Genomic DNA, 25,758 nt, shown 5'->3' with positions numbered 1-25,758 from the left:
CAATAAACCATTTTCTTGAAAGAAGCCAGCGGAAATCTTAAATTGGAACAAGGCTATTTGCTTCATTCTGCCAAGCAGTTAGCGGTGGCCTCAGCTGTGAGTAGAAGACGTAGGGGACAGGCAGCAGGTCAAAAAAACATAAGAGCCCCTGCTGGATCAGGCCATAGGCCCATCTAATCCAGCTTCCTGTATCTCACAGCGGCCCACCAAATGCCCCAGGAAGCACACAAGAGAGCAAGAGACCTGCATCCTGGTGCCGTCCCTTGCATTGGCATTCTAACATAGCCCATTTCTAAAATCAGGACATTGCACATACACATCATGGCTTGTAACCCGTAATGGATTTTTCTTCCAGAAACTTGTCCAATCCCCTTTTAAAGGCGTCCAGGCCAGACGCCATCACCACATCCTGTGGCAAGGAGTTCCACAGACTAACCACATGCTGAGTAAAGAAATATTTTCTTTTGTCTGTCTTAACCGTCCCAACACTCAATTTTAGTGGATGTCCCCTGGTTCTGGTATTATGTGAGTGTAAAGAGCATCGCTCTATCCACTCTGTCCATCCCCTGCATAATTTTGTATGTCTCAATCATGTCCCCCCTCAGGCGCCTTTTCTAAGCTAAAGAGGCCCAAACGCTGTAGCCTTTCCTCATAAGGAAGGTGCCCCAGCCCAGCAATCATCTTAGTTGTTCTCTTTTGCACCTTTTCCATTTCCACTATGTCCTTTTTGAAATGTGGCGACCAGAACTGGACACAATACTCCATAAGAACATAAGAACAGGCCCACTGGATCAGGCCATAGGCCCATCTAGTCCAGCTTCCTGTATCTCACAGCGGCCCACTAAATGCCCCAGGGAGCACACCAGATAACAAGAGACCTCATCCTGGTGCCCTCCCCTGCATCTGGCATTCTGACATAACCCATTCCTAAAATCAGGAGGTTGCACATACACATCATGGCTTGTACCCCATAATGGATTTTTCCTCCAGAAACTTGTCCAATCCCCTTTTAAAGGCGTCTAGGCTAGACGCCAGCACCACATCCTGTGGCAAGGAGTTCCACAGACCGACCACACGCTGAGTAAAGAAATATTTTCTTTTGTCTGTCCTAACCCGCCCAATACTCAATTTTAGTGGATGTCCCCTGGTTCTGGTATTATGTGAGAGTGTAAAGAGCATTTCCCTATCCACTCTGTCCATTCCCTGCATAATTTTGAATGTCTCAATCATGTCCCCCCTCAAGCATCTCTTTTCTAGGCTGAAGAGGCCCAAACGCCGTAGCCTTTCCTCATAAGGAAGGTGCCCCAGCCCCGTAATCATCTTAGTCGCTCTCTTTTGCACCTTTTCCATTTCCACTATGTCTTTTTTGAGATGTGGCGACCAGAACTGGACACAATACTCCAGGTGTGGCCTTACCATAGATTTGTACAACGGCATTATAATACTAGCCGTTTCGTTCTCAATACCCTTCCTAATGATCCCAAGCATAGAATTGGCCTTCTTCACTTCACATTGGGTCGACACTTTCATCGACCTGTCCACCACCACCCCAAGATCTCTCTCCTGATCTGTCAGACAGTTCAGAACCCATCAGCCTATATCTAAAGTTTTGATTTTTTGCCCTAATGTGCATGACTTTACACTTACTGACATTGAAGCGCATCTGCCATTTTGCTGCCCATTCTGCCAGTCTGGAGAGATCCTTCTGGAGCTCCTCACAATCACTCCTGGTCTTTACCACTCGGAAAAGTTTGGTGTCGTCTGCAAACTTAGCCACTTCACTGCTCAACCCTGTCTCCAGGTCATTTATGAAGAGGTTGAAAAGCACCGGTCCCAGGACAGATCCTTGGGGCACACCACTTTTCACCTCTCTCCATTGTGAAAATTGCCTCCAGGTGTGGCCTTACCATAGATTTGTACAACGGTATTATATTAGCCGTTTTGTTCTCAGTACCTTTTCTAACGATCCCAAGCATAGAATTGACCTTCTTCACTGCCGCCACACATTGGGTTGACACTTTCATCAAGCTGTCCACCACCACCCCAAGATCTCTCTCCTGATCTGTCAGACAGCTCAAAACCCATTAGCCTATAAGATCCCATTAACCCAGTGTTTCTCAAACTGTGGATCGGGACCCACTTGGTGGGTCGCAAGTCAATTTCAGGTGGGTCCCCATTCAGTTCAATATTTTATTTTTATTGGACTTGATGCTACAATGGTTTGTGATTGCATTTGGAGAAATGTTACAGACCTGTAGTTTTAGCAACCTACAATGTATATTGACAGTAAATGAGTCTTACTCCTGGGTAAGTTTGGGTAGGATTGCAGCCTAGGATTGTCAAAGGTTTCCTGCTTGATGATGTCACTTCTGGTCATGACATCACTTCCGGTGGGTCCTGGTGCTAAATGTGTGAGAACCACTGTATTAGCCTATAAGGTCTTCAGCTGGCTGCAAAGTAAGGGTGAATAAGAGACCACAAGGCAGAGTCTGGAATGGTGGAACAAAAACCAGTGCACAAGAAGTGCCCTCCACTTCTTGGCTCAAGAGCTGCCCACAAAAGGAAAAATCTGTGCAGCTTTGCATAGTGGGGGGGGGGGGGGTGTGTGTCACAAGACACTGGGTGGCAATCCAATAGCCATGGTCCCCCGTCCCGCCCCATGCATGCCAAGCCGCTTGGAGTGAGGCTGCTGGCCTTGCTCCCAGCAGTGTTCAGTTGCATCAAGAATCACAACGGGTAGAAGATAAGAACCTGCCTTGGAGAACTGATTCTTGGTGCTCCATCCTGCATTGCTCCCTGTGACTATGCCAAGAATCACTGTGGGGGTGGGCAGGTTTTCCTGTCTGCACCTGCAATCATGCTTGGAACGAAGCTGTCTGCTTTGGAAGAAGCAGCTGGCCTTAACCCAAGCGTTCTGGAAGTAATTGTGGTGATATCATGTCACCATAATTATTTTCCAGTTTGGAGAGAGCAGCGGGGCAACCAGTATGTCCTGGGCTAGCACATCAATGAGCTATGCCACTGCAGCTTTATAGATACACGCACAATGTGGAAAACCCTGCCTAGGCGACACCCTCCCCTCATGCCCCTCCCTTGAATGCAGGAAGTGGGGGAGTTGGAGGAGGGCCTCCCCGCACATCTGTTGGCCCCTTGTCAACATGCACCAAGCAGCAGTGACAGGCCCAGGGAAAAGCTATCCCTAGTGCTGTTGTGGAAGAGGCCTTCAGGCAGCTCATGTGGCCTCTGGAAAGCGCTCAGTGGCCAGCTTCTCCTAGGGCTCCCTGCAGACCCCACCCCACTGTTCTTCCTACAGCCCCATGCATGATCTCAGTCTCAGCAGTAGTTAGCAGGCCTCAGAATTACTCTGGCATTTGTGGCTTCTTAAGTTGACTGGTTGGAGAAAGTGCCTCTGAGCCTGCCTGTATGCCTCCCTCTCTGCAACTGCATAGCAGCTGCAACCTCCCCTCGTGCTACAGGGATGAGCAGCTCCAGCTGGAAGGGAGAAGGCCTCCTGGGCACCAGAGAAACAGACACATTCTGTATATGGAGGGCACCTCAGTCCATCAGAAATGCGGTTGCTCTGCTGGTCTGACTGTAATCCAGCAAGCCTAAGAAAGCAGCTGAGAGTGGGGCTTGCAAAGGCAGGGAAAGCACCTCCAGCAAACCGGTTGCAACAGTGAGCCTTTAATTGTGTGGGAAGGAGCATCCAGTCGAGCACCACCGTCCACAGTCCCTCCCAGCCGCTGCCAACCCCCTGCCCTCAGCCAGCCCCGTGGTGTCTGGTGGCCAGGAGGCTGCAGCCCTCGGTGCGTCTCCAGCTTCAGCTGCACAAGCCCGGCAAGAGGCCTGAGGCAGAGGCCCGGCCGGGGGTGCGGGCAGCCCCCACTCCTGGCGCCGCTCCACGCGGGCTCGGCCTGAGCAGCGCAGGGCTGTCGAGGAGCGGACTTCACGTCGGGGCTTGGGGCCGTCAGCGGGCGCGGCGCTGCACGTGGGCGCAGTCGAGCGCGCCGCGGACCACCTTGAGCTTGACGCCGGGCAGGTCCTGCGTGCGGCCGCCCTCCACCAGCACGGCGCTGTGCTCCTGCAGCGAGTGGCCCTCGCCGGGCACCAGGCACACCGCCTCGCGGCCGTTGCTGAGCCGCACGCGCACGCACTTGCGGTTGGCCGAGTTGGGCTTCTTGGGCTTGCGCACCAGCGTCTTCAGCACCGAGGCGCGCAGCTGCGGCCGGCCGGCGGTGGGGCCCGGCTTGGGCGGCGGCGGGCGCGGGCGGCCCAGGCGGTGCAGCTGCCCCAGCGTGGCCATGGCGGCGCTCGGCGGCGCGGCTCCTGCGGGGGGAGAGAAGTCAGCGGGGGCGGGGAGGTTGGGTTGGGGACCCACCACCCACCAGCCCGCCGCACTCACCCAGCCGCAGCCGCAGCAGCAGCGCGCCCAGCTGCCCGGCGCCCAGCATCCTGCGGGAGTCCTGCGGGAAAGAGGCGCCTCCTCGGACCGCCCCGTCGCTCACAGCGCGCGGCTCTGACGCGTCGGGCGGCGCGTGGCCTGGTTGGCCCGCCAAGTCCCGCCCAGGGTCGGCCGCGCGCCTTCCCGGAAAGAGGCTCGGCCCCTGGCCGGGCTCCAGCTGCCCCCGGCCGCTGCCCAGTTCCCGACCCGCACCCCGGCCAGCGCAGCGCAGCAGCGGAGGGTGAGTGCCGGGGCGCGATCGCTCCTTCGCGGCCGCCGGTCCAGGCACAGCCGGGCGCGGCGCTCCTCGTGCCCCAAGGCGCCGGGCGTGGGGCTGGGGCTTCCCCGACCCTGGCTCGAGAGCGGGCGGTGGGGACCCCGCAAGCACCGCTCCCCGCGCCTCCCTTCCGGGGTTGCGCCGCGGCGCCGGCAGTGGGCTGCCTGGCTCGGAAGGCCCGCTTCGCCCGGGAGCCCCCCGAAGGTGCCGGCCGGAGCAAGCTGTCCGCGGCTCGGGGACCGGGGAGCCTCCCTCGGGCGGTGCCGGCTGACCAGGCTGGATCCGCAGGGCGTCGACTCCTTGGGGCTCTGCCTCCCCCCTCTGAGCCGGCAGGACCCGGAGTCGTGGCTGCTCCCGGGCGCCCCCAGTGCCCGTGTCCAGAAGGGCCCAGAGGATCGTCTCCCTTGCAGGCACCCAGTCCCTTCCTGCGGGGTGTCTTCTGCGCAGACTGCCCGGGAGAGGCTCCAGCCTTCCGCACCCCGTCGCCTGGGGAAGGGGTGTGTGGGGGAAGCTCACCCCCTCCATTTCAGACCCCCCAGTTCCACCTCATGGGGCATCCCCGCTCTGTCCCTCCAGGCGCCTTTGGGCTCACACAGGGAAGCACCATGTCTGCCGGCCTAGTGACAGTGAACGGCACTGAGGCGACAACCAAGAGCTTGGACGGGACTGTCATCAACATCAGCATCACGCAGGAGTCCTCCCTGTCCTGCCTGCTCAAGGCCCTGGCCGCTGCCAGGCAGCAGAAGCCGGCCCCCAAGCCTGCTAGCCCCGCCCCTGGCGCTGGAGTCCCAGGCCGCAGTGGGGGGCAGAAAGTGCTGGGGGTAAGTGAGGGGCAAGAGGGGGCTGGTGCAGGCGGCGAGGGAGGAAGGGAGGCTCTTGGTGGCTGGCAGGGGTGGGGGGCTGTCCTGAGTCTCTCACATGCCTTGCAGGCAGCCCAGATTCTTCTTGGAGTCGTGTGCATCAGCCTTGGGGTGGTCATCAGCCTGGAACGCTCCTACCAATGGGTGATCAGGACTGGTGCCCCTTTCTGGATGGGGAGTCTGGTGAGTTGTGGGCACCTGAAAGGCCGCACCAGGCCTGGGGGAAGAGGTCGCGCTGGAGGTCTGAACTCGGCAGTCATGGAGGCAGTAGGGGGTGGGTTTTCCAGAGCACTTGTAGGTGCTCAGACTCTCGGGTCTCATCCAACCCATTCGCAGACTCAGGGTGCAGTGCTAAGCCACTTTCTAGTACTGACATAAGCGCAATGAAGCTCTGAGGCAAGGGAACAAACATTCCCTTATTTTGAGGAGGCCTCTGTGAGTGCCACCCAACTGCAAGGATACAGCACATGCCCCATTGGCACCACTATGCCAGTGCTGGAAAGTTGGTTAGGATTTGGGCCTCAGATTGAGTAAATGAAACTGGGGAGTCCGTAATTTTCCAATTATTCTATTGCTTGCGGAGGCAATGAGAGAATCATCATTTGGGGCGTCCATACCCCAGGCAGACAGCTGCCTGTTCCTGCTTCCTTTGTAAGGATTCGGGTAGGGGCCCCAGAAGATCTGTGGCAGCACTGGGCATAGCTAAGGGGGTGCAGGTGGTAGCAATTGCAACAGGCAACAAGCTTTAGGGGGGCAACAACCTGAGCTTGACACTAGTGGCCAAAATTGTGAAAACTTTGGTGTGTTCAAATAATACCATCATGTTATATATCAATGGAAAGGTAACTTATGCTGCATACAGTGAAACAAAGCACATTGGCATATCTGTATTCTATCAGAAGTTATGGCCAATTAACCAGAAAACTTTTATTTACTTAATAAATTGTTTTTGTCATAGAGGAGGCCACAGACTCTTTTTTGACCCTGGCTAGCAGGTGCCTGAGCTGTGCCACTGCCCCATTTTTCACCTTTGTCAAAGTCTGGTGTGCTGTCACTTTGGGGCATCATTTTGCGCTCAGCACTGGGCTACGCTTTCATTAGCTGTGCCGCTGCATGGCAGAGAGTGCTGCAGGGATCTGGCCTGCCAGGAAGAGTATCCGGTTTCCTTGGGGCATCTCCAGTCTTCTGAGCCTGTGTGCGTTTGGGTTTTTGTGCAGTCACACGTCATTCTTTTCTTCCCCAGTTCATCCTGTCTGGTGTCTTCTCTGTGGTGGGGGAGAGTCGTGGTGGCTCCTGGGTAAGCAAGGGAAGAGGAGGAGGGGCATTGTGGCCCTTGAGCAAGAGGGAGGGACTTACTTCATCAGTGTGGCTTTCCTGGCCTTTCACCCTGAAGCCCCAGGAATCCGATCTTCCCCCTTCCTCCAAATAAGGCGGGGCTGTCTGATCAGGCCCCACCTGACATGGACTGTCTTCTGTGACTGTCTCTCGCAGGTCCCTGTGGCCACCTTCTTCAACTTGGGCAGTGTGGTGGCTGGTGCTGTGGCACTGGCAGAAGGCGTGGCAGACATACCAAGTCTGCGTTATTCCCCGTCCTCTTTTGACTATGTTTGCAAGCCAAAAAGTGAGCGGCCTTGGTGGGCCACCCCTACCCCCACCCCTGTCTACGACTGGAGAGTGACAGCCTGCAAGGACACTTTGGCTGGCCTCTCGGTGAGTCAGCGGACTGCTTTCTGAACTGCTCTGAGTCCAGGCGGCAGCAGGCGCAGCTTTCATCTTAGAGCTGCAGGGGGATGGTTTCTGGGGGGGGGGATTGGCTGAGTGAGCTTTGTGATCTCCATGATGTCTAACCTCACAAGAGCCCTGCAAGATGAGAGGTGATGTGGAGAAGGAGGGGCCGTTTTGGTGGCTGCCTCATCTGGCATGAGCGTTAGGCAAGGTGGGGAGGCTCACCCAGGATTAGAGAGAGAGCAGGGGTGGGCATGGCTTGAGCAGACCCTTTCAGGAGTCCTTTCCAGGGGATCAGGTGGTGACGGCGGCATCCAAGGGGTCCAGTCAGCAGAGTATCCATGGTGGCATGGACCAAGGGGCTTGATTCCAACAGGCAGGTAGTGGTTGAGGCCATATCCTGCCTTCATGCTGAGCCAAGGACCCTTTTTGCTTCCCCCCCAAGGTGATGGCCGCTAGTGTCCACTTGCTGCTGCTCATCTACTCCATCGTGGCCCTCATCATCGCCCTTATCTGCCTCGGATCTGGCCTCCGCACCCTATGTTGCTTCCTGCGGGTATTTTGGACAGGGAAGGGGGAGGGTGCTGGCTTTCTGGGAACTAGGCAGCCCTGATTTGGGTGCTTTCCAGGTCTGGCCTTGTGACTCATTGGGGAGAGGAGCCTCAAATGGGGGCAGGTCCTAGAGCTCCAAGTGAAGGGATGTTTTCAAGCCAGCCTTTGCCGATTCTGATTTCCTTGCAGTTGTTCACACAGGCCTCTCATTGAAGCACTGATGATGTTATGGGCTGAAGGAAGAGCACTCTGCAACTGTGCACTGAGTAAGGCGAGAATCCCTGTGCATACTTACTCTTGAGTACATTCCACTGAATTCAGTGGGACTCCTAGGGAAGTATGCTAAGGACTGGCCTGATGCAAGAATATTGCATCAATAGGATGGGGCTCTTCTCCTTAAGCTGGGAGCCTGGCTGCCTCCCACACACCACACAATGGTGCAGCACCGGTGAGGCGCTGAGAAGAAACTGGGGCACAAGCCTGTGTCCACCTGTAAATAAGAACATAAGAACAGGCCCACTGGATCAGGCCATAGGCCCATCTAGTCCAGCTTCCTGTATCTCACAGCGGCCCACCAAATGCCCCAGGGAGCACACCAGATAACAAGAAACCTCATCCTGGTGCCCTCCCTTGCATCTGGCATTCTGACATAACCCATTTCTAAAATCAGGAGTTTGCACTTACACATCATGGCTTGTAACCCGTAATGGATTTTTCCTCCAGAAACTTGCCCAATCCCCTTTTAAAGGCATCCAGGCCAGACGCCATCACCACAGTCCTTCTGAAAGTGCTTCTGAAAGTCCAGATATATAATATCCACGGGTTCTCCCACATCCACATGCCTGTTGACCTTTTCAAAGAATTCTAAAAGGTTCGTGAGGGAAGACTTACCCTTACAGAAGCCATGCTGATTCTCCCTCAGCAAGGCCTGTTTGTCTATGTGTTTTGAGATTCTATCTTTGATGAGGCATTCCACCATCTTACCCGGTATAGATGTTAGGCTGACCGGCCTATAGTTTCCCAGGTCCCCCCTCTTTCCCTTTTTAAAGATAAAAGAATATTTAAAGATAAAAGAATTTTTAAAGAATGGGGCTCTTACCTGAATCTGGCCCAGCTGTGGTCACCGCACTCTGCTACAGTGAATTGGGTGGCTTTCTCCTGCTCTGGAGGACTTTCCTGTTAAGCCCCCCCAAAACCCCCGCTCCTGGTCTGTAGCTGGAAATATTGAAGACAGTGTTGAGGATCTAAGAGGAAAACAAGTTGGTTGATATGAACAGTGTAAGGTGGGACACGCTTGAAAAAGCCAAGGGTCACCCTGATGCCTGGGCACTTGTTGGGTAGTACTGACCAGGCAGCCAGGGTGGGGGGACTGCAGCCTCTCTCAGTAAGCAGTGCCAGAGCAGTGGAGGTTTGTTGGCTCTCAGGGAAGGACCTGAGTGACTTCAGCTCATCCACCCCTTGCACCCACTGCAGGGTCCAGGGGAACACTGCCAGTAGACTGGGCCTTGGCAGGCCACAGCCTCCCACTGCCACACAGCCCAGCCCATCATTTCTGATGCCCCTTGCTTTGCTGGCTTGTCCTCAGGGAGCAGCTGGAGGGAGGCAGAGCTGTAAGGCAGGCGTCCTCCTTGCGTGTGCCAGACCTGTGTTCCTCCCTCAGGTGTGCTGAGCAGCTTCATCTTTCCTTGATCTTGCAGAACTGCAACCAGGCATATGTGACGCTGGGAGACTCAGAAGCACCGGCTGCCTCGGAGTACACAGTCGCCTGAGGAGGAGGACGGTGCCCTCACCAGCCAACTGCTGCCCCCTCCCCCACACTCAGCGCTTTGCTGCACGTTGTTCTTCTGAAACCTGATTTTTAGTTACCACTGATACAGCTCAATAAAAGCTTTTGCTGATCATCTGGTTTTATTTCCTTGTGAACAAGTGAGGATCCTTTCTTTCCACCCTAAGTTGCTTCTCACTTTGGGTGGCCTCAGTGGGGGGGGGGGGCAGGGTTCTGTGCTCTCAGAGTCTGCAGCATCCTCAGTCTGCCTCCTTAGGCTCCAAGAGGGAGACTGCTCCTCCATGGCCATGAGCCCCCACCAGTGTTCTCTCCCCTCATGGCTTATGAGGTAGGCAGTGATGGGGACAGGGAAGATAGCACACCGACAGCCATGCCAGCAGCCGTGAAGGAAAAGTCCAGGGGCACACTGCTGCAACCTGGGTTTTGTGTCACATGCAAGCCCAGTGGTAGGCCCAGGCAGTGCTCACTCTGAGATGTCCCTGTGCTCTACCCTTCCACTAGTGTGCAGGACTAGAGGGAGTGAATGCAGTGACCGGGGTGGTGGAATAGCCAGATGAGACCAGTTTCTTGGCTGGGTCTAAACCTGTCTTCTTGCTCATAGCTTGCATCTTGGGAGAGTGAGTGCCCAGCGCCATAGGCTGCTGTGTCTTGGTGAGGCTCCACTTGTGACTTGGCCCAGGAGCCCTCTGGCAGAAATGGGCCTGCCTGCTGGTGGTGGTAGTAGTAGTAGTAACTTTATTGTCATTGTGCTACAGCACGAAATTTATGCACCTTTGCGATACAAGCATAAATATATGCTACAATTCCAACAATCACACTCTACACACTCACTCACACATTCGATACGACATACGTACATCATAATATAAAAACAGCTCCCCTACAGCGATTCAGACCCTTGCTGTGGAAGAAGCTGTGTGTGTCTGGGTTACCCAGCTGCTCTCTTCCGAGAGGACCATCTTCCACCCTTTGCTCTGTTATCAGAAAGGTGTCTTGGCTGTGGGGTGGGGGGCATTCAGGGACTGAAGTACTGCATGCTGGGAATCCGAGCAGTGCCTGCCTTGGCCTCTTGTGCTCTGTGTCAAGAGTAGTTCCTGGTGGGGCTGGGGAGGCTGAGGCTTCTTTGTGTATACTTGTTCCTAAGGACTGCTGATGGGGTCTCACCCCAGTGGTGGCTAGTCATTGCACTGCCTCTGCCACCTATGGGGCTTCTTGGGTTACACCATAGGGCTGGATGTGTTGATTGTAGGCTAAACGCAGGCTGCTACTTCAGGAGCTTCCCTCATTTTTTGGACCCTTCAAACTTCCCAGTAACTCCTATGCAAGTTCAACAGCTTTGGGGTTCAATTTTCTCCTGGGAGGGAGGCTTTCCCCAACAGCTCCTCCACCTCATCCCTGGAGCCTTGGATGGTGGCAGTGGAGATAAACTACAGCATCTCCCCCCCCCATTCAGTTGCTGATCCAGAAAGAAAGGGGCGCAAGCCTCTGAGTACTGCACCCTGACAGATGAGTTGTGTCAGGGTTTTCTTGGGTGCCAATGTGCCAGAATCGAGGTGGCTGGGCTCCCCCCCCCCATACTGGAGGGGCACGGGATTCATGGCACCGGCATCAGGGCGGTGACAGGGCAGGTATCTGAATAGGATTGGGCCACTGGGCTGTCCATGGCCGCAAGTCAACAGTGTTGGGAACTTGTGTCAATGACTCTGACTCAAGTCATGAAAGCATGTGATTTGGGGCAAATTGTAAGTTACGCCTGTGGAAGACTCAGAAAGACTTGAGTCCGGACCCCCCCCCCCCCCCTGACATGGCACTCATCCCCCATGTGTGCTGATTCAAATCTGCCTGTGTCTGGGGGTGCTTGCTTACTGTTTTCGTCACATGGAAAAATTTCGTAGAGCAAGCATTCTGATCGGTGAGCAGCAGGGAGTTCCAGCCAGGAGGCAGGAAAGGGTTAATGTTGCAATGAATGGGGGGGAGGCAGGACTGAGCTGACTCCCCCCCCCCCTTTCTTAGAGGAAGGAATGGATTATCATTGGACAAATGATGGGCATTCTCATGTTTCCATTGGCTGAAGGAGTGTAAAAGGAACCAACATGGCTGGTGGGGGGGAGGGAGCCTCATTGACTGAGTGGCCAAAGTGGGACTACTTCTGAGTAGGGCTGCAAAGGATTGGGTCGCTCTGGTAAGCCTAGCAGCTGCGAGTTATGACCCTCCTCCTGCTTCCATCCCTGCTCCCTCCCTCCCAGCCTGTTTACAGATGGAGTAAGAGAACTCTGACACACACACTCCCCAGCAGCAGCCCCGTTTCCCCACAGCTGGCTTTTTAAAGGTGGGGGAATTCAACTCAAGTCCATTAGAGTCACAAAAGGGTGACTTGGAAAGTGCCCCCCAGGACTCTTTTTCGAGTTGAGTCGCAGGGGCCGGTGACTCAGTGACTGAAGCCACACTGGGTGTTCCCATCCTTGTTAGTCAAGATGCTTCAGTGCTCTGTGTGTGTTTCTGGTTATTGTTTATTCACTTCCGAGCATTTGTCTCCTGCCTCCCCCCCCCCACAAGTAGAAGGTGCTCAAGGTGACTAAAGATAAAAAACCAAAGCATCGCAACTAACAGCATTTCATATATAAAAATAATATTGGATGTGAGGTTTTAAATTTTACTGAACATTGCAAGATGAATAGTGAGTGCTTCTAAGGATCAATTAAATATTGATCTAAAAGATACTATCATAAATCTCCAAGAAGTACGTGATAAACCTTTAGAGGAAAATCAGGTAGAGCCTGATACTTTTATTGGAGGAGAATGTCCTAATTGATAGGTTTTTTTCTTCTCCTGCAAATGAACAACAATATATTAAAAATAGGTTACAAATGCTCCTTAGTAGTTTAGACAGGGGACCTGCCAGTTCAAAATGTTTTTTTGAGCAAGTAAATGAGTCACAATTAAACCTTATAGACATTACTCCTTTGGTAGATCTGACAGTTGATGAGAGGCATGGACAAATACTAGATTCAGAGGCATTCCAGACACCTTTACCCCAAATTTGTTTTTCGCGTTCAATGGATCTGGATAACTTTGGCCTTCATGAGGAATTAAATCAGTTGCATATAGGGTACTTTCAAAATAAAACACATAAGGTTATAGCTGATATAAATAAAAGCGCTCAGTTAAGAGATGACTACACCCCTGTGAATCTACTTCATCATGGGGCCCATGCAGCTCAAAACTGTATAGCGGACGAGAAAGGTTTTGGATTAGATATTATACAGGAAGAGCCGGTAATTGTTTCCCCCTCTGAGATAATTACTGATGATTTGATAAATAGTAAGAAGCACGATTCTAAGTTTACTGAAATAAGTTTGGTCTCTCATATATGTGAGGTTACAGAAAGGAATGATCAGCACTGACTGTCTTCCCCTCCATATTCTTATAGTTCCTCCATTAGAGTCATTTCATGGAATATTGCAGGATGGTGCTCTAAATTGTCAGAGAAAGATTTTAAAGATTTTTGTTCTCACTTTGAAATTATTTTTCTCCAAGAAACCTGGGTTTCCTCATCTGCCTTCCCTTCTCTCCCTGGTTTTGCATATGTTTTCACCCTGCTGCAAAATTGGAATCAAGAGGACAACCAAGGGGGGGGGGGGCTTGGCTACTTTAATTTCAGTTGATGGAAATCCAACTCTTGTAGAGCTGAATATGGGCTCTAGTTCTAACATTTTAACTTTACAGGTTTTTTGGCCTGCAGGTTTTAATCTTTTCCTGTTGAATATGTATTGCCCTCCAGAGATCTTAAGGTGCGATGGTAATTTATTATTTTCTGAATTAGATTTGGTTCTCTCTAATTTATTTGACCAGCATAATGATCCTTTAATTTTGTTGGCTGGAGACTTGAACTCCAGAATAGGGGAAAACAATTATGTTATGGGTGCAAAATTGGGCCTTTCACCTGAAGATCTAACCTCTTCCCACTAGGATTTCAAGGGACTCTGGGATCAATAGAGCTGGACATCTTCTCTTTAGTCTTATTTACAAATATCAACTTTATATTTGTAATGCAACAGATATAGATCCAGATTCTGGCTTATATACATTTTTCGGTCCAAGGGGTAAAAGTGTGATAGATTATATGATAGTTTCTCACTCGATGTTACCCCATTTCAAAAGTTTCAAGGTACTTATTAGACCTGAAAGTGATCATATGCCAATACAGTTATTTCTCTCCCTACCTATTAGTAAAGTCTCGGAAAAGAAATTATTTGAAGAAAACTTAGTAGTGCAGGGAGAGAGAAGGCTGCGCTGGACCGGAAATGTACAAGAACGAATAACTTCTGTTTTATTGTCCCCTAGATTACTATCTTTAAGAGACCAAGCTCTTTTTTCTCCAGATCCCTTGGAAGCTTTTGGAAAAATTGTTCAAAAAATTAAACCTCTTGTAGTCACTTCTAAGCCCGTCCATACAGAAATTCAGCTTTATGGTGGATGGTTTGATGCTCAATGTGCTGCCCAAAAACGTATCTTGGCTGGGCCAATAAGGAGATTGAGACAAAAGGATTCACGGGAAAATTTTTCTTCTTATGTCCAATTGCGTAGAGAGTATAAAAATTTGATACGGATGAAAAAGGAAGAGTACATAAGGAAAACCTGGCTAGAGCTTGGTTTGGCAGCTCTGGAAAGAGATTCGGCCAGGTTCTGGACATTAATGTCAAGGGGAATGAAGAGATATTCTGGAGCCCTAGATAATCAAATCTACACAATGGCATATCCATTTTACATCGCTCTTCAATTCCTCCTCCTATAGGAATAGCCCATGTTTGTCCTTGGGTTTAAATTATCACCTTTTTTCATCCTTCCGAGTGGGATCCAGTCACTTTGGATGAAGTAAAAAATCTGATTATTTCCCTGCCAAATAACAAAGCGCCAGGGGAGGATATGCTTCCCGGTGAATTGTTTAAGTCAAACATTATTTGGTGGAGCGCAGTTCTTGCTAAGTTGTTTACTTATATAAATCAGTCTGGGAAAATACCACAGGGGTATAAAAAGTTAGTGTTATTGTCCCTATTCATAAAAAAGGCTGTAAGGCTAACCCAAAGAATTTTAGGCCTATTAGTCTTCCTGGTATAATTTCTAAATTGTATTCTAAATATTTATTGAGTAAACTAGAGCATTGGGCAGCTGAGAATTCAATAATTGCAGGCTGGGTTTCAAAAGGGGAAATATACTATAGACCAATGCTTTGTACTCCATCATTTGATTCAAAAATATTCCCAGTTGGGTAAAAAGAAGATTTATATTACTTTTGTGGATTTTAGTTCGGCTTTTGATCTTATTAATAGAGACCATCTGTGGCAAAAATTAGCTGTGACTAATATTGATAAAAGATTGTTGTTTTTAATCCAGATGCTCCATTCAAACACCAGTCTTAGAGTCAGATTAGGGACAAATGGGTTGCTTTCTGAGGCAGTACCTGTAGACAGAGGAGTTTGGCAGGGATGCCTGTTGGCTCCCTTTCTTTTTAACTTTTATATTAATGATATTGTACAGGAATTGAGTGGCCCAGATTTTTTTCCTCCTTCAATTTGGGATGTTAAGCTCTCAATTCTTTTATATGCAGATGATATTGCAATTTCTTCCACTCTTGTGGGTATGCGGAGGCTTTTGGTCAAATTGAGCAAGTATTGTGTAAGAGAACATTTGGTTATTAATTATGCAAAAACTAAAGTTGTAGTTCTTGGGAAAAACAGAAAAACTCATAGATGGAACCTTGATGGAAAGCCTATAGAACAGCTTGGTGCTTTTAGTTACCTTGGTCTCCATTTTAGTGCTCAACTCTCATGGAAGTACCATTTTAATGCAGTTAATTTGAAAGCGGCTCATTCTACTCAATCTTTACTTCGATTTACTAGAGTTCACGGGGGAAGTTTAGTTGCTCCAGCCGTTGAGGTGTTTGTATAAAAAAATTCTGGACCAATTCTAAAATAGGGGACTTCATATATCCCCAGACCTCAGCCCCATAGGTTATTTGAGGAATTATTTTTTTAGCAATCTCTTTTATCTGTTCCCCATGCAACACCAATTGTATATTTAAGAGCTGAAGTGGGACTGATTTCAATTGAAGCTCGCTCTCATATTGCACTTATTAGGTATTGGTTAAAATTGAACTCCATGAATGATTCCCGCCTTCCAAAGAAATGTTTTTTAGAACAACTTCAAAATCCTTCACAAGAGTCTTGGGCAAATCTGGTTAGACCTATAATGGATGAATACGGACTCAATTTAGAGTCCCTTCCTACTTTTATTACTAGTGAAATCAAGAAGTTGCTCAAAGAAAAAATTAGCCTTTATTCTAAGAGGATGGATTTATGTATTATTTCCCAAATGTCATCTGCACTTTGGTTTCATGTTTATAAAATAATTTTCCAAACCAAAAGATGTTTTATAAATTTAACTGCTGCTCCGTTACAAAAAGCATTTACGGCCCTCCGCTTTCAATGTATGCAATCGGCCTGGTTAGCGGGGAAATGTAATAATAACCCCTTTTATCAAAGAGTTTGTCTATGTGGACTAGGGGTTATTGATGATATCTTTCACTATTTATTTAGTTGTCCCTTGTATGAACATCCTAGGAATCAATTTCTTGCTGGTATACTTAGATTATTGTATGATAGACCCTTGCCTGTTCAGCTATGTAGTTTGCTTGCAGGTACAGATGTTACCATCACCTATCAAGTAGCAAAGTTTGCTAAAGCTGCAAAGAAGATCAGTGCAAAACTCCATAAATCTTAAGAAAGAGATGTAGGATGAATGCTTTTATTGGCTATTGCTATATATTTTGTTGTTTTTTTTCTTTTAATATATTGCGACGACCTATGGTTTTAAGCAAATAAATTGAAACTGAAACTGGGGAAGCCTTCTGAGGCTTCCCCACAGTCTTAAACTATGCTTCCAGCAAATCAGAAGCTCAGTCAGACTTCCATGTGATCCTAGGGGCACGCAGGGCTCCTTGCCTGAGGCATTTGCTCCTTTCAGTTAATGCCAGGTTCGCTACTGACTTGCGCCACATTCCATCAGAGCTGCTTTCATGAATCAAGGTGCAACAAGACATTTGTTTCTTCCCAAGGCTGAGGCAGCCAGCAAAAGCAGGTGCAAGAGAGCACGCAAGCAGGACCGGGGAGTAGCAGATGGGGGCAAGTGCAACCCCTTGCTCAGGTGGCATGTTCAGTGCTGGCCCGATTCTCAGAGGTAGGCAGAATCTCCTGGTCTCCAAGGGGGACATAGGTTGCATAGCTGGTCTACAAGGAGAGGAGAGAAAGAGTCACCAGTCCTGGCAGCCAGCCCAGGACCCTCCCCGAGACCCACTTGGACCTGCAATGCCCTTCACCCACACATGGAATGTGAACCTTCAGGTCCCAGTTCTGAATTTGGAACCTGATCTGGGGGGAGGGCTTGCAAGAAAAATACCCACCCACACCACTCTCCTTGAACATTTCTCCGGAAGGAACAGTGAGAGCTGGACTCCGTTGAGACCGGTCAGGACTGCAACCAGCTGCAAGGCCTTAGTGCTTTGCCCACCAGTGCCCTGTCCCGCCTCCTTCCATGCCCAATACCTGCAGCTGCTGGTATAGCACATAGAGGCCGCATCCAAAGCACAAGAGGGCTGCTGCCATGGCGACCACTGAGAAGATGAGCAGCAAAACCCGAACAGCAATGGCGACAGTCTGGGGAGCAGAAAGCAGGATGAGAACAGAGTAGCAGGAGGCATGACCGGCCCCTCCCCTTCCATAACCGTCTCCTGTCCCAGATTCTCCTGCCAAAAGCCAGCAAGGTGACCTCACATCTGCAGAAAAGCAACTGCCACCTTTGGCCAGCCTCCCTCTCTCCATGTTTATGCTGGAGACCCTACTTTCCATCCTAAGCCTGAAGAAAGATCCTGCCTTTCCCACCACTGTGATCCTGTGGGGAGCAGCGCTTCCTCTAATCCTCGAGCGGGAGTGTGCAGAGCTGTGCAGAGCCAGCTCCAGAGCACTTGATGACGACTGCAGCATCAGCATCATTGACGAGCTTGGCAGCACCACCACCAAAGCAATGGAGGGCTTTGGTTCTGGCCACAGGACTGCACAGTTTGGAGCAGCAAGTCTCACCCTTTTTCATCTCACAGCACACCGACAAGGCACTAAAACGGTCAAGGCCTCCCATCCGTTTTTGAACAACTGACCTGGCACACCATGCTGTCGGCTAGGGGGCTCACATCCCCCAAAGGCCCTACCAATAAGTGACCTTCCCCCAGCTCCCATTGCACACCTGCAGACCATTCGTGGCACACCACTGTGCCACAGCAGAGTGGTTGAAAATTGCTGGCTTAGAGGGAACAGAGAGGGTAGATTTATCCTGGCCCCTCTTTAACCCCTAATGTACATTTTTCTGCCTTTTTTCTTTCTCTTCCAAGTCTGCCTGACATAATGTTCTGTGAAACTCTGAAACTTGTGCGGTGCAACATGCTGCCCCCCCCACAAGCTGAGCCAAGGAAAGAACTCCCAGCACCCCTTTGAACCTCCTGTAGCCAGGCAGAGGATGTACAAGTGCCTGGGGAAGGGCTCACTTTGCGCTCTGATACGTAGGTCCTGCTTCCAGCCAAGTCCCTGGAGGCCCTGAAGGGGGGTGCGCTGGAACCAGAGGATCCACTTACCAGCAGGTTCCGCAGCACTCGCTGGCACTCTTCCTCCCTCCAGCTCTCATGGGCCCCACTGGGCCTCCAGCTCTCATAAGGAGCAGTGGTGGCCACCCAGGGCTGATGCTGCCTCCTCTCACAAAAGCTCTTATGGTTCTCAAAGTCGTATCTCAGGACCGGGATGGGCGCAACGCCTTGCGTCAGGGCCAAGCAGCCAGCGACCACACTGGCCAGGTTGACGACTGTGGCCAGACTGACCTGTGGAGGACAGGAGGGGGGAACCAATGACGCAGGAACTGCCAGGGTGACTCACCAGGTGCAGTTGGTCTCCGTGGTTTAAGGCTGTTGCCAGAGGAGAGCTGCCAACGATTCCTTTTGGTCCCTCTGTGCTGGGAGCCCAATGGTGGGGCCTCCACAGAGGCTTAGCACTCCTTCTCCTCCACACATCTTTGTCTCTGTTTGTGGTAACAGTGACAGGGCGCCACTCCCCAGAGAGATATGTGGCCTGTTCTGAAAGGAGGGACTGCAGAGAACCCAAATCCCTGTTCACTTGGCCAAGAGGCAGCTTTCAAAGCAGGGCACTCTTCTATTTTGCAGGGGGAGAGCAACGGTTCCTCTTCACCCTGGCAGGGCACTTTTTCCAGTGGCTGTGGTTCTGGTCTCTCTTTTACCTCTTTTTAGAATGTGAGCCCTTTGGGGATAGGGAACCTTTTATTGATTTGTTTTGTGATTTAAACCGCTTTGGGCGCAATCCTATCCTGTGCTGGAACAGGCAAGCCAAGAGACTTGCGCTGTATTCAGAGCAGGATAGGTGCCCAAAGTGGCTTAGCCAGAGGTAGGGGGAAACTTTTCCCCTTACCTCCAGCTAAGGCACCCTGGCCCCTATTAGTCTCCTTGGACTTGCACCACCTCCTGAGGTGGCACAAATCCAAGGAGAGCGGAGCGGCTTGAAGCTGCTCCAAGCTCCCCGGGAGCAAGAGTTGGGATCTAGCATAACAGCCAGGTCCCAGCCCCGCCTCCCACTCCCCACCTACCCGCCCCCAGGGCCACCCTCCTCCTGCCTAGGACGCCTCCCTCCCACTTCCTCCTGGCCTTCTGTCCTGCTGCTGCCCCTTAAGTCTCTCAAAGGACAGGGCCCAGCCCTTCCCCCCATGCCTTGATCCAGAGGCTGGGAGTTGGCCAGCTTCTCCCTTTCTCCGCCATCTCCCTCCTCTGCCTATTTCCTCCAGTCTGATCACCTTCTGCCTCCACTCAAGGCCCAAGGCCACTTAAGGGCTGCTACTACTTCCTCAGCCCCTCCCACCCCACCTCCAGCACTTCTTGTGTTCCAACACTTCTCCCATACTTGAATCACCCGTCACTCACTTTGTCTATGGCAGCAGTGCCAGTGACGGGTCCTGGTTCCTAAGGTTAGGATGGTGCCATCCCCCTAACCACCTGAAGGACATACGGAAGCACTAACCACACGACTGTGACCACAGGCAGGCCTCTTGCACCCAGAGGGGCTTCTGGCATTTGCTGTGACTTTGTGCATGCGCCTCCAGAGAAGAAAGTGCCGTCACTGCCAACCTTGTTCAGTGCAACAACAGCATGACTGAAGAATTGCCCCTTGGCCTACCAGCTGGTGCCAATCAACACTCCCCTCTTCAGGGTCCAGCCCAAGTCCTAGAAAGCTTTCAAATAAAAACATGGAACATCACATGTCTCAGAAAGCCTCTTCACTTACCCAGTAGCTGCCAAGTGTCCCACTCAGTATAGAAGAAATGCCAGACAAGATAAACTGCAAAGGAAAAAGTCAAGTCAAGTCAAGTCAGCGGGGGGGGGGGGGGAGCAGCTTTGCCTCCAGCGCTGCTCAGAAGCACTCAGCAGGTTGCTGCTGCCTCCAGAGAAGAGTCTCCAGCTCTAGCCCTCAGAGGTGCTTGGGACAGGAAAAAAGGGCCACATGGGATTGACAGCCCAGCCTCGCCCAAGCCTCTGCCCAGACTGGCAGCAGGTCTCAGACTTCGGAACCAGCCTTGTGACTGGAAGAGCCTTTCTGGAGCGATCTCTGCAGTCTGCAGGCTATGTGGTTCTGCTCCGAAGCCCAGGCTGTCCCCTTGTCTGCCTTTCCTCCTGCCATTCTTTTCCCCACTGTCTGTTTCAGACTCCAGACTCTTTTTGGGCAGGGACGTCTCCATTTCTGCTGGTGCAACTCTAGAAGGAGGCGTGGATTCCATCTTCAATCTGAATGCCTGCTGTGCAGGACTGGGCCAATGCCGACTGACCCCACAGGGACATCACAGGGACGACTATGTGGGGGAAACACTTGGGACATGCAGGAAAGAAGTCTCCAAATAGCCCTGACCCACAGCCAATTGCCAGGGGCCTGGGCTCCCCATGGTGACACATTTGGGTGCCACTTTTCCACCAGTCCTGGAGTTCAGGGATTAACATGACCAGGTGCACCTTCTGATGAGTGAGGACCCTGACCAGGTTGATGCCCCCCCCCCCAATGCTTCACAACACTTACCAGACCTCCCATCCAGAAAGCAGCTCCTGAGTAGATGCGGGCTGGGGAGAATTCTTGATATGCAACCACCAACCCAAGGCTGATGCACACAATTCCCAGCAGGATCTGGGCCCCCTGCAAGGCAAATCCACCCAACTTTAATTTTCAAAGCAAGAAGAGTCAACGTCATCTCTGAAATATGGTTTTTAAACACTTTCCATCAAAGACACCTTCCAGTCTGTGAGTCTGTCTACCCAGAAACACTCTTTGTAGCATGGTGGGTGTAGCATGCTTTGTGGCCTGGGTGAACCTGCAGCCTCCCAGCTGGGAAAGGGCTTTCAGAAGAGCCTTTCTACCCCAGGAACTGCCTAGCAGAAGACTCTGTTTCTAAGACTATGGTGTTGCTGCCCCTTGCTTGAAGGGAGCACCAGTTCCTTGCTCTCCTCAGCAGTTATTCCAGCACACCTCTGTCTGGGTGTGCTAGCGGAGGCCACTTCTGAAGAAGGCGGGTCTGGCGACCTTGGTCCCTGCTTAGGCCCAAATCCTAACCCACTTTCCAGCACTGGCATAGCTGTGCCAATGGGACATGTGCTGCATCCTGCAGTTGGGGGGGGGGGTGCTCACAGAGGCCTCCTCAAAGTAGGGGAATGTTTGTTTCTTTACCTAGGAGCTGAGTTGCCCTTATGTTGGTGCTGGAAAGTGGGTTAGGATTGTGTCCTTAGTTACATTGTGTTTAGACTACTGTAATGCACACTACTTGGGGCTGCCCTTGAAGATGGCTCAGAAGCCCTGACCCCACATTCCCCCCTCCCTTCATCCAGGGGTTTCCTTCTTTATTCAGCAGGACACTCCCATGTCCTTCACTCGTTACAGGCCTGCAGACCAATCTATGTACGTTTATGCCCAGTGGCAGGTCCTGAAGCTGCAGCAAAGTTTTGCTTGCGTGCACAGAGTGCTGCCTAGGCTCAGTGTGTGGCCTGGGTGCCCCGCCCCACCTTACCCCTAGTATTTTCTGCCCCCCATGGCAACGGTTCTTGGGGACAGAGGCTGGTGGATGAGGGGCTGCCTTGGGAGCAGCTGTCTTCCCCCCTGCCCGGTACTGTGCCAGAGCCTTGCAGAGGGAGGAGAGCGAGGATTCCTGGAGGATGGAGATGTTGATGACGCGCTCGCCCGACGATGCCTCTCCCGTGCTGGCTGACATCCTGTCCTCTCACGGCGGCAGAGGCAGCAACACACCTGTGAGGAAGGCACAGAGGGTGTCACTGGGGGCAGGGTGGGCTCCAGAGCTCCTCCTGGAACTGACCCCTCCCTGGCCCCCCTGTGTGTGCAACTCAGTTCAGACTGCAGGTGGGGGCCCAGCCTGGGCAGGCTGGAGCAGCAGGGCCTCCCCAGAGTGAAGAGCCCTGCTGGATCAGGCCAAAGACCCATCTAGTCCAGCTTCCTGGATCTCACAGTGGCTCACCAGGTGCTTCAGGGAGCACACTACCCCTTCTTCCCGGAGTGGCTGAGGGGGCTCCTGGGGTGCAAGAAACAACATCCTCTATTGGCACTGGCCAGGGACCAGTCCAGCTCCCAGCCTTGCCATCCCCTCTTGTGACGGGGCTGGGGAAGCTCCAGCCTGGTTCCTGCTCAGGGCCGCCCACTGCATTCCAGGCTGGGTGACCAGCCAATGTCCTCTTTTGCCAGGACATGTTCTCTTTCTCAGCTGTGTTTGTTGACAAAGAACTTCCAGGTACTGCTTGCCATCCATCAATTCTATGGAACAGAGCAGGGGCCCCCAAATTGTAGCCCGGGAGCCATATCTGCCTGCCACAGATTTCATCTGGCTCTTAGTAGTTGGCAACCTTCAGACTTGGAAGACTCTGGTATCGCGCTCCAAATGGTGGTTCTAGAACAGCGTCTAGTGTGGCTGAAAAGGCCCATTTGGGAGTGACAATCCCTTCCACACCGGGAGCAAGTGCTGTCTGTCCCTGGTCTGTCTCCCTGGCATGGGCCTTCCTTCTTTGCCTCTTAGCCTCAGACTGTTGGCCAAGTGTCTCTTCAAACTGGGAAAGGCCATGCTGCACAGCCTGCCTCCAAGCGGGCCGCTCAGAGGCCAGGGTTTCCCACCTGTTGAGGTCCACTCCTAAGGCCTTCAGATCCCTCTTGCAGATGTTCTTGTATCGCAGCTGTGGTCTGGCTCTCTGAAGGAAGGAAGCTGTGGTCTGGCTCTTAGTAACTTGTCTTTCTTGTCAGAGCATTCCTAATGTTTGACGTTTTTACTCTTGATATTTCATTTCCCAGTTTAAGCAGGGCATTAGTTCTTCGCAGTTGCCACATTTCTCTTTTTGTTTTGAATGATTTCATGGTGATTACAAAAAAGATCCAAGTAAAATTTATTCATTCATTTAAATTTCACTCATTAATTTATAAAAAAAATTTTCAGCCAGCAGAAATGTGCAAATACACGCTGTGGCTCTGATGTGGCCTCGAACCGAAAAGCTTGGAGACCCCAGAAAAGGGACTTGGATGCAATCCTAAGTCATTGGATGTTGACCAGACCTGTAAGCCAGGATTCTAGAGGGGGAAGTGACTAATTTTTCAGGGTGGGCTAATGTCAGGTATCTATACTGGTGTGCAAAATGAAATGAAAAGTATGGAGAAACATCTAAGACCCATAACTGTCTCAAATTTCATGAAAAGAAAATATTTGGGGGGGGGGGATTTGAAATTCACATTCATTATCTGTAAAGTAATGTAACAATAATTTGCATAGAATAAATGCATCTCTGTATGCCATGTAAAATGTATTTGACTGTATAGAAATAACATGCAACATATCCTTTCATTTTACACACCAGTGCAATACACAGGCTTGCATCTCTACAAAAGTAACACATATCACTGTGATGCAGGTAGTATTTACTTGTATTGAAAGCCTTTCATTTTCCAATGATACATTGCTGATAAATAAGATTCATTTACTTTACATAAAAGCAAGAGGAAAGAGGAAAAGCAAGAGGAAACAGTCATGCCATTGGATTTGTTTTTTACAATATTCATTATTTTTAAAAAGCAAAGTACAGAAGATTTGAATTATTGAATCTACCTGGTTGAGCTGAATTCTCCCAGCTTTCTGAGAGTTGAATCTCCTTAGAACCAGGAGTGGATCCAGTGTCTGTATTTGGGGGGGGGGGGGGTGGACATGAGCACTACCTTCAGAGCACAGGTCAACCAGGTGGATAGACCTGGGCTCCCACATGGACTTGGAGCCAAGTTCTACCTGCTGAGTGGAACTGGGCTCCTGATTGAGCTTATAGTGTACATTAGAAGAGCCCTGCTGGATCAGGCTGAAAGCCCATCTAGTCCAGCTTCCTGAATCTCACAGTGGCCCACCAAATGCCCCAGGGAGCACACAAGGCAGCAAGAGACAACCTGTGTCCTGCTGCCCTCCTTTTCATCTGGCATTCCGAGGTAGTCTACTTCTAAAATCAGGAGCTTGCACATACCTATCAAGACTTGTAACCTATGATGGATGTTTCCTTCAGAAATTTGTCCAATCCCCTCTAAAAGGCAACTAGGCCAGATGCCATCAACACTTCTGTGGCAAAGAGTTCCACAGCCCAACCACACGCTGGGTAAATAACGATTTTCTTTTGTCTGTCCGAACTCTCCCAACAGCCAGCTTCAGTGGATGTCCCTGGTTCTGGTGTTGTGTGAGAGGGAAAAGAGTGTCTCTTTATCCAGCCCCTGCATAATTTTGTATGTCTCAGTCATGCCCCCCCTCAGGCCTCTGGCTATTTCCTGCGCAGGGGCTCCCGTTCCAGCCAGTCTCCCGGATTTCTCCCAGCAGCGACACCTTTGTCATAATTGGCGTGTTCCACAGCAGAAGAACAGCAGCCTCGCCCGGCCCGCCTTCCTGGCAGCTGTTCTGGACCAGCCCGCTCTCCACGAGCTCCAGAGCCCAGAACACCCAGGGAGCCCCAGGCCAGGCCCCTGCTTTGCTCTGCTCGCTCGCCTCCGCGCCGCGCCCTCCCGCGTTGCCGAAGGGACTGAAGCCGAGCGAACAAAGAGAGTCCCGTTCGGAGAGGGGCGGGCCGGCGGGCGCGCTGCTGGCCCCCCAGCTACGCCCCCCGGTGTTTCCACGCACCCCACGCAAACCACGGACGGCGCGCACAGCTCTCCTCGGCGCGTTCCCCGGTTCGCGCCCCGCCGCCTCCGGGCTCCTCTGCCGGCACTCACCTCCTGGCGCTGCAGGAGCCCTCGACGGAATGCGGGTCCAGGAGCAGCTGGAGCCCGGCCAGGAGCTGAGGCTTTATCCGGGAAGGCGCCGCCTCCTGCCGGCTCCCCGAGGGCGTTTTGGGGCCGCTTCCCGAAGTGGGAGGGCGCAGGGCGGGCAGCAAAGCCTCCGGAGCCGGGCCAGGCCTGGCCTGGCCGCGGGAGCAGCGCACGCAGGCCCCGGAAAGGCAGGCAGCGAGCGCCCGGCCGGGGGCACCAGGAGCGCGGGATCCCTGAGCTCCTTCACGGCCAGCAGATCCGCCGGCCAGGAGCGACTGCGGCAGGCCGCCTTCCTCCCAGGCCGGAGGCGTGTCGAGAAGCGTCCTGCGCATTCCGGGCGGCTCGGGGTAGCTGCAGGCGCGGACCGGGTCCAGGCAGGGAGGAAGAAGCCGGAGGCTTCCAGGACAGTCCCGGGCGAGCTGAGGCCTTGCCGGGGCCGAGCGATGGGAAGATCTGGGGATCCTTTTCTGCGCTCAGACAGTCCGAGCTCTTGGGAAAGGGCTGGAAGCTTCTCCTTGGCACTCGCCATTCAGGTGAAGAGCCCATCTCAGGCCTGCCCTCCGCCGGCCACCAAGGACCACTCCAGAAATCACACTTCAATCAGGGGGAAACACAAGTCATCTCCCCTCCTTCCACGGCCTAGTATGGCTTTGTGGCCACTACACTGGGCTCCCTGTGTCTCCAAGAGGACCTGTTTCCTCATAACAGTT

General features: G+C 51.9%; 3 protein-coding genes across 4 annotated transcripts; 1 reads left to right on the top strand and 2 right to left on the bottom strand.

The window, feature by feature from the left end:
- Window positions 1–3,664: 3,664 nt before the first annotated feature.
- On the bottom strand, window positions 3,665–4,451 carry MRPS12 (mitochondrial ribosomal protein S12). The gene is made up of 2 exons (XM_066627489.1): window positions 4,403–4,451; window positions 3,665–4,326 (listed from the first exon to the last, which is right to left on the bottom strand). The coding sequence occupies exons 1-2, from the start codon at window positions 4,449–4,451 to the stop codon at window positions 3,968–3,970; spliced, it is 408 nt and encodes a 135-aa protein (XP_066483586.1). The 3' UTR covers window positions 3,665–3,967.
- An 85-nt stretch (window positions 4,452–4,536) lies between these two features.
- Window positions 4,537–9,756, top strand: TMEM176B (transmembrane protein 176B). Its single transcript, XM_066628386.1, has 7 exons — window positions 4,537–4,682; window positions 5,295–5,539; window positions 5,648–5,761; window positions 6,822–6,875; window positions 7,070–7,288; window positions 7,749–7,859; window positions 9,553–9,756. Exons 2-7 carry the CDS (start codon window positions 5,324–5,326, stop codon window positions 9,622–9,624), a joined length of 786 nt encoding a protein of 261 aa, XP_066484483.1. The 5' UTR covers window positions 4,537–4,682; window positions 5,295–5,323; the 3' UTR covers window positions 9,625–9,756.
- Window positions 9,757–12,395: 2,639 nt separating this feature from the next.
- LOC136651600 (transmembrane protein 176B-like) lies at window positions 12,396–25,331 on the bottom strand. Of its 2 annotated transcripts, none has more exons than XM_066628158.1 (7): window positions 25,013–25,331; window positions 21,792–22,027; window positions 20,813–20,926; window positions 20,030–20,083; window positions 18,322–18,561; window positions 17,243–17,353; window positions 12,396–16,927 (listed from the first exon to the last, which is right to left on the bottom strand). In XM_066628158.1, the coding sequence occupies exons 2-7, from the start codon at window positions 21,990–21,992 to the stop codon at window positions 16,841–16,843; spliced, it is 807 nt and encodes a 268-aa protein (XP_066484255.1). In that variant the 5' UTR covers window positions 21,993–22,027; window positions 25,013–25,331; the 3' UTR covers window positions 12,396–16,840. The 2 variants fall into 2 exon arrangements, with proteins under 2 accessions (XP_066484255.1, XP_066484257.1); XM_066628160.1 differs by lacking the exon at window positions 25,013–25,331 and adding an exon at window positions 24,921–24,991.
- Between the last annotated feature and the right edge of the window lie 427 nt (window positions 25,332–25,758).

Source organism: Tiliqua scincoides, chromosome 5, assembly GCF_035046505.1.
Source record: "Tiliqua scincoides isolate rTilSci1 chromosome 5, rTilSci1.hap2, whole genome shotgun sequence".
NCBI lineage: Eukaryota > Metazoa > Chordata > Lepidosauria > Squamata > Scincidae > Tiliqua > Tiliqua scincoides.
The sequence above is the reverse complement of the archived record's forward strand: the minus strand, read 5'-3'. Positions and strand labels throughout refer to the sequence as shown.

What these genes read in the sequence shown, in the direction of transcription:
- MRPS12 (XM_066627489.1), bottom strand. Translation starts at nt 4,451, where the DNA reads ATGCTGGGCGCCGGGCAGCTGGGCGCGCTGCTGCTGCGGCTGCGGCTG. An exon ending in GCTGCTGCGGCTGCGGCTGG is followed by an intron (nt 4,327 to 4,402) that starts GTGAGTGCGGCG and finishes CTCCCCCCGCAG; the next exon opens with GAGCCGCGCCGCCGAGCGCC.
- TMEM176B (XM_066628386.1), top strand. Translation starts at nt 5,324, where the DNA reads ATGTCTGCCGGCCTAGTGACAGTGAACGGCACTGAGGCGACAACCAAG. An exon ending in AGAGTCGTGGTGGCTCCTGG is followed by an intron (nt 6,876 to 7,069) that starts GTAAGCAAGGGA and finishes TGTCTCTCGCAG; the next exon opens with GTCCCTGTGGCCACCTTCTT. An exon ending in CCCTATGTTGCTTCCTGCGG is followed by an intron (nt 7,860 to 9,552) that starts GTATTTTGGACA and finishes TTGATCTTGCAG; the next exon opens with AACTGCAACCAGGCATATGT.
- LOC136651600 (XM_066628158.1), bottom strand. Translation starts at nt 21,992, where the DNA reads ATGTCAGCCAGCACGGGAGAGGCATCGTCGGGCGAGCGCGTCATCAAC. An exon ending in CTTTCTGGATGGGAGGTCTG is followed by an intron (nt 20,084 to 20,812) that starts GTAAGTGTTGTG and finishes TTTCCTTTGCAG; the next exon opens with TTTATCTTGTCTGGCATTTC. An exon ending in GGACACTTGGCAGCTACTGG is followed by an intron (nt 18,562 to 20,029) that starts GTAAGTGAAGAG and finishes TGTCCTCCACAG; the next exon opens with GTCAGTCTGGCCACAGTCGT.